Source organism: Salmo trutta, chromosome 15, assembly GCF_901001165.1.
Source record: "Salmo trutta chromosome 15, fSalTru1.1, whole genome shotgun sequence".
Lineage (NCBI taxonomy): Eukaryota > Metazoa > Chordata > Actinopteri > Salmoniformes > Salmonidae > Salmo > Salmo trutta.
The window spans coordinates 50,416,193-50,422,872 of NC_042971.1; the positions used below are offsets into that span (position 1 = coordinate 50,416,193).

At 41.0% G+C, this 6,680-nt stretch overlaps 1 protein-coding gene across 1 annotated transcript; it reads left to right on the top strand.

The window, feature by feature from the left end:
- Positions 1-628: 628 nt before the first annotated feature.
- ccdc80l2 (coiled-coil domain containing 80 like 2) lies at positions 629-5,597 on the top strand. The gene is made up of 7 exons (XM_029691938.1): positions 629-2,061; positions 2,149-2,305; positions 2,922-3,055; positions 3,203-3,345; positions 3,679-3,782; positions 3,951-4,031; positions 4,773-5,597. Exons 1-7 carry the CDS (start codon positions 895-897, stop codon positions 5,084-5,086), a joined length of 2,100 nt encoding a protein of 699 aa, XP_029547798.1. The 5' UTR covers positions 629-894; the 3' UTR covers positions 5,087-5,597.
- The last annotated feature ends 1,083 nt before the right edge of the window (positions 5,598-6,680 follow it).

The window sequence follows — 6,680 nt, forward strand, 5'->3', positions numbered from 1 at the left end:
AAACCTCATGAGTGGGATGGTGAATTAGTAAAAACAATACATTAAAGAGCAAGTGTACCTTTAAAAACATAGATAAAGATGAAAACATGGGATTAAGCTACCTGTTGCTATTTATCACCTATAAAGTCAGCACTTGAATATCTGACAGACGCTGGGATCAAAACTGTGAAATAAAGCCATTCTCTAAATCTCAGCAATAATGTGAATCATATTCTATTCTTAGCCTTCTCTCTCCCCCAGCTTGGGTCTGCTGTGCTGGGATGGAGTCCAGGCACTGTGGGGTGTATTGTGTAATAATGGGCCCCAGATGTGGCAGCCTTTAAGTCATGAAGCACCAAACAAGCCTCGTGTCTGTCTCTCAAACGTCTCTGGATCGCAATACGATCCCAAGTATGTTTGTTCACGACAATGGAAGAAAATATGTGTTACTGTGCACTGCATGATGTTTACATTTAATGTTCTAATTTCAATAAATATATCCTGTGTTTAATTTAGATGTACAATACAGATAAATGCTTGTTTATGTTCCTGCACTGTTTTTATGTTGGAATCTATAAAAGCTCAGGTTTCAGTACCCCCTCCGCTCTCACCCTTTCTTCTCCTCCACTCTGTTATTCTATAGCTCAGCATCAAACACATTGAAGGCAGTCTCAGTCTGAAGAGGAGCTCCCACCAAGCATGCTGCTTAAGAGAGTATGCTTTGAAGTTGAAAAAATTCCAGGAGTTTCCTGTAACAACGTTGGAGTATAATGTGAACCAGGAGCCGTGGAGTATTCCTCCGTATCCCCAGTCAAGCCAATCTGCTTGGGAGAGACATCATCACTTCAGCTGTGTGCTGCGTCTGCTTCAAGGCAGTTCCCTGTGGATTATAAAGTGACCACCACCCCACCGAGGATGTCTAGGTTGCTCTGTGCTCTGCTTGTCCTTATGTGTCTGTGGAGTCACAGCCTAGGGGTTTCTGCCTCACAGCCAGGGAAGGGAAGACATAAGACCAGACCTCAGTATAAAGAACCTGCTGGTCTCCTGGCTCCGGAGGATGATCATGGCGGAGAGGGAGACCACGAGACCAGGACAGTCCTTGACCCAGAACAGGAATTCCTGGCTGATTTTGCAGGTAAGAAGCGTTTGTGGGTAATCACGGCCCCGTCGCACAGCGACAACTACCTCCGCATGATGGAGAAACAGATTCAGGACATGGAGCAGGAGGGGCTGAACTGCCGCCTGGCCGAGAGGGACACCTTCATCGTCACCATCATCCAGAACGCCATGATGGAAGGCAGGATCCAGAAGACCACCTTCCAAGGAGAGGCCACCATGGAGAGCATTGACTCAGACATGGTCACCAAGCTGCTGCATTACCTTGAGCTGGGGGATCAAGGCTTCTCCATGCTAGTCACGAAGAAGAACCTTAGGGTGAGTGAGCGGTTTCCCTACCCTGTCCGTGTGGAGGCCATCCTAGAGGTCATTGATCAGTTCCCCTTGCGCAAGCTGGAAAAACTCACCAGGAAGGGCTCCCCTCTGAAATGTAAAATCACCAAGAAGAGGCTGATGAAGAAAAGGGTTCCTGTGAAAAAGAAGGTGTTCAGTCCCCATATGCAGGGAAACGTTACCTCTGTCACCCAGAGGAATACCGTGGCCAAGAAGGCTGCACTGAAGAGCAAAATTCAGGACATTCTCAGCGGTCGCTCCAGGTTCATCATTCGAAAGACGACCACTGATTCAAAAGGAACACAAGTATTCATCGCAGGGAAGGCAAACTCCAAAGCTGTGGGAAAGGACAACCAAAAGAAGAATGGAAATGTTTTTACAGAAATAAACACATATCCTTCTACTGTAGAGATAAGAGAAAAAAAGACTGTAGCCAACTCTAGAGATAATAAACTAGAGAACGTTGGCGGGGGAGAAGAAACCTTGGAGAAAAACAAATCCCCCAAAAAAGGCAAGGGGAAGAAAGATAGGAAGAAAGGGAGAGGGAAGAAAAACCACAGAGAAGTGAAGGAGAATGATAAGAAAGCACTGATGGACTTTGTAGAGCATTTGAAGGGGAAGAAAAGACTTATGGTATGTGCTTTTATAAGTTATGTTTAAGTGTATCAATTAATCTGTTTGTTTGTTTGTGATAGATGTGTTCGTCCATTTGTGATACAGGTGATAGCCACGCCCAGTGCCAGCACACCTCAGTATGTCCAGCAGAGGGAGGAGAACGAGCTTCATTTCTGTGACCTTGCCCTAAGAAAAGTTACTATGGCAATCATCCTGAGCTCAGGGCCTGATACTACCCTCACCCTGCACCACTACCAACTTGGTACTACTATGTGTGTGTCTGTGTCTACTGACTCCATCTCCCTTAGATAGATCCTACATTGATCCTATATCATTTTCTCTTCAGGACTATAGTGTCATTATAGTATTATAGAGATTATCTGTGACTTTTTTATACTTATTAGCCAGTAGTTCTGAAAGTAGCCCTCACGAGCCAAAAGTGGAACCCGAAAATTGCATAATGCATCACATATGTGCAGATATCTATATGTGCACCATTTCATTGCTCTCTCTTTCTCGCTCTGCTGTGTGTCAATATTTCTAGCTGTCACTCAAATGGCAGGGGGCTGAAGCTCATTGGCTAGAACTTGAATTTCTATGGGGTTGGCCCATGTGGGGCAAAATGTAGGGGAAAAGGTGTAGCACAGCTTCCAGAAAAACAGTCGCTTTCAAACTAGGGATTTCGTAGATAATTGAGGTAAGACAGTAATAGTGCTCATAGATGATGCATGTGTGAACTACACATTGACACATCCAGCCCAAGGTGGGAGGTTTAAAAAATACTTGGCAGCCGCCAAAGTTGCGGATCATGTCTTAACAAAAAATCGGGTTCCTCTTTGGGCTTTCATACAGTAAAACTCTGCATTTCTATATTCCAGATTCTGAGGCGCCATTCACCTCACTACCTGAGAAGTTCACTGACCCAGATCTCATCTCTCAACTGATGAAGCAGTATGGGATGTCCTCTAAGGTTTTCTCTATGACTATGACTGACTATGACCTGAAACCCAATGTAAGCATAATCTCTATCTTGCCAGTGATATTTTGATATCACAGATCACTTTCCTCAGAAAAGTATATACATTTTTCTTGTACTTAATGTGCCAATTATAAATGCAGTATGTGGTATTTGTATCCTAATTGTTTATATCCCTTTTAGAAAGTATTTGATGTACCTCCACCCTCATCTGCGTTGATGGAATATGTTGACACCTTTCCATCGCGACGATCTGAAATGGAGAGAGAGAGAAAAACTCCACTGGCCTGCTCCAAATCCCAAGAACAGGGTGGAGCATTGTTGAGGTATGTGATTAAGTCTACACAGTATCTGTAATGACACCATAGTATTTAAATACTTTAAAGCTGCAAAAAAGCATTATAATACTTGCCAGCATGTAGCCTAGTGGTTAAGCGCATTGGGCAAATAACCAAAAGGTCATTGGTTTGAATCCCTAAGCCGACTAGGTGAAAAATCTGCTGATGTGCCCTTGAGCAAGGCACTTAACACTAATTGTTCTGGATTAAATTGTCAACTAAAATGTAAATGAAGTGGTTATAGTGCTTTACAATGCAGTGCACAAATAATAATGTTTAAAATGTAGGGCACAGATAATAAGAGCCATTTATCCCCACCAGGTTCATGTCTAAAAGGAGACTGCTGATCATCTCTACTCCATCTGAGGACGACTACTCCTTCCAACAGCAGCTCCAGGGGCTGAGAGGACAGGCCTGTCCCATGGGTCAGTATTAGGCTCCCTGTTAAACATCTCCAACAAGACCAGACTAGTCTAAAAGTTATTGTGGGTTAACCTCAGCAACATTATGCTATTATCGCAATAGTTCTCATTCACAAGTAATGGAAGAATAATTACTAAATACTTACATTTCATTGTTGGTCTTTCCAACAGGCGTCCGTCATTTTGCCTTGTTGAAGTTGATCGGAACAGGACCAACAGCCTCAGGCTCTGTGGAACTGTTTCCTCTCAATGGTGAGTTTGTTTGTTTTCTCTAAAGATAATACTGTGTACTGACACAATGTCAACAGTTAATGTCAACATGTCATGCATTCTGTGTTGTTGGGCAGGAAATGGAATCCAACTCCCTTTGAATGATCTAACCATTCCTATACACAGACCTTTTCCAAGAGATATGCTACAGAAAAACAGTCTGTCTATGCTGCCCTACCAAGCAAAAAGGCAGTAACTGCTCATTTGGTCGAAAATTAGTTAATGTCATTTTTGCTACATTAAATACATGCTTAATCATGTGGACAAGTATCCTGCCTCTATTGTATTGTGTTCTGGAGAAAATGTGGGTTATGCTAGCAGCATTTGCATATAGTCACTGTAAAACCAAGGTAAATAAAGCCTTTTTTTTCAGTTCCACGCTATGAGCAGTTCCTGCCTTTTTGCTTGGTAGGGCAGTATGTTCTTCCGTCATGTCCCACACTGATTCATACTCACTCTAATATATCTACGCTGGATTGTTAATTTGACCAGTTCTGTCATTTCTTGATTTCTTGTTAAGATTGATTTATTATTTGTATTGTATTTGGTAGACATTCTCCTTCACTGTTGGAGCTAGTAGCATAAGCATTTAGCTGCACCTGCTCTAACACCTGCAAATCTTTGTACGTGACCAATCAACTATGATTTGATTTATTAATTGTCAAATGGTGATGGCAATAATGGGAAATAGAATGACAAACACCTTTCCTTTATCCTTGACAGGAAAGAGCCAAACGGAGAACGAGCCTTTGTCACGGGACGTGGTCACTGGTCTCCAGGACCAGCTGAAGATCAACCGGGAGTACTTCAGTATGCTGGTGGTGGGGAAGGACGGGGACGTGAAAGCCTGGTTCCCCTCGCCCATGTGGTCTCTGGCCAACATCTATGACCTGGTGGACTCCATGGAGCTGCGGCAGCAAGAAGAGAAGCTGCAGAGGACTTTAGGTATTCATTGCCCTGAGGACACTGGCGGTAGTTACCAAGGTTATGATGAGGAAGCAGATGAGAGCTACCTTTACCACAGGTCAGAGGAGTAAAGGAGAGTAAACAGCCCAAAGGCCTCAAAGACCCCATGGCAGCCAGCTCAAATGAATGGTTGTGGGTAAAGGTTTGACATAATAACAGATTGAACCATGAAATGCTTTTTATTTTAAATGTTTTTGCAAACATTTATCAGAGGCATGGCATTTATACTTAGAAATGGGCGACATTACATAAAATTATCTACAATTGAAGAGTTTCATTCCAAAACGCTGTATATCCATTTTCATAAATGTTGGTAAATGAGCTTTTATTGTTTAATGTAATATCAAATCATGACATGGGGTTGTTCAATAACAGACATGTATTTGTTTAAAATCTATCACCTGATGCTTTCAGAGAGACAAATAATCATGTTTTTTCACAAAACGCTACATACCGGCCTCACTCTCAGAGAAATAAGTAGTACTGCTAGGTTTCACACAGTGAAATATTACAAATATCTACATATGTAATAAAAAACAGTACAAATTATACATTTATTTGAAAAATAAATGTTAAAAATAATTCACTACAGTAATATGAGATCTGTTTGTAAGACATTTACATTTGACATTTTAGTCATTTAGCAGATGGTTTTATACAGAGTGACTTACAGTTAAGTGCATTTATCTTAAAATAGCTAGGTGAGACAACCACATAGCACAGTCAGATATACAGGATACAAACTTTCCATTCCAGCTAAACAATGGATATATACTGTTTTGCCCCCCCCCAAAAAAAGAAATCTTACATCAATAAATAAAAATCAGAGAACAGTAATATTTTATGGTACCCATAAGCAATCATTGCTGATGAAAAAACACAAATGTAAAACATTGATGGATGTAACGTTTTGGAAATAAACTCTTCAAATACTTAATGTTTCTTGAAATTAAAAAAAGGTTTGTTTTTATAATTGTGATGTTGACATCTGGTTTCTTTCAAAATTACAGACGTGGACAGCTGTAAAAAAGAAAGTCATGAAAAACTATGCCTGAAGGTGTGCTTCAAAAACTCCCCTATTTGGCCACATCAATCACACGTCTACATTGTCATGAACAATAACGCCAACTCTTACAGTTTGTTATAGACTAACGTTAATATCCAGGTAGTAGGATAGGAATTGGTTTGACAACAGAAGGTCAGGTGATTAGCTGTAAACTAATAGTAATATGTGTTTCATCGTGACCTACAGATGTAGGATCTTAATTGAATCACCCTGTTGTATTCAAGGTTTAAAAAGCCTTCTGATTTTTGTAATTTCCACTTTCAGACTTGACTTTCCCTGTGAAAAATGTATCAACCCCTACAAAAATGTCCATTAGTTATAACCCTGTTGCATCAGGATTATTTTCCTGCTGTAGCAAACTGGCTCAAATTAAGATCCTACATCTGTAAACATATAATAGGAATAAGATGGGTCTAAGGAATGTGGTTGTACAGTATTTGACCTGGATTTTGGGCTGTTGTTTTTCAGCTATCCCGGGAGCAATTAAAGTAGGATTTGTGGGGGGAAAAAACATGTGTTCAGCAGCTTTGAAATGGACGTTGATAACTAGGTGCAGCACATAGTAAAAAAGAAAGTTACAGCACGCCGGGAAAAATTTG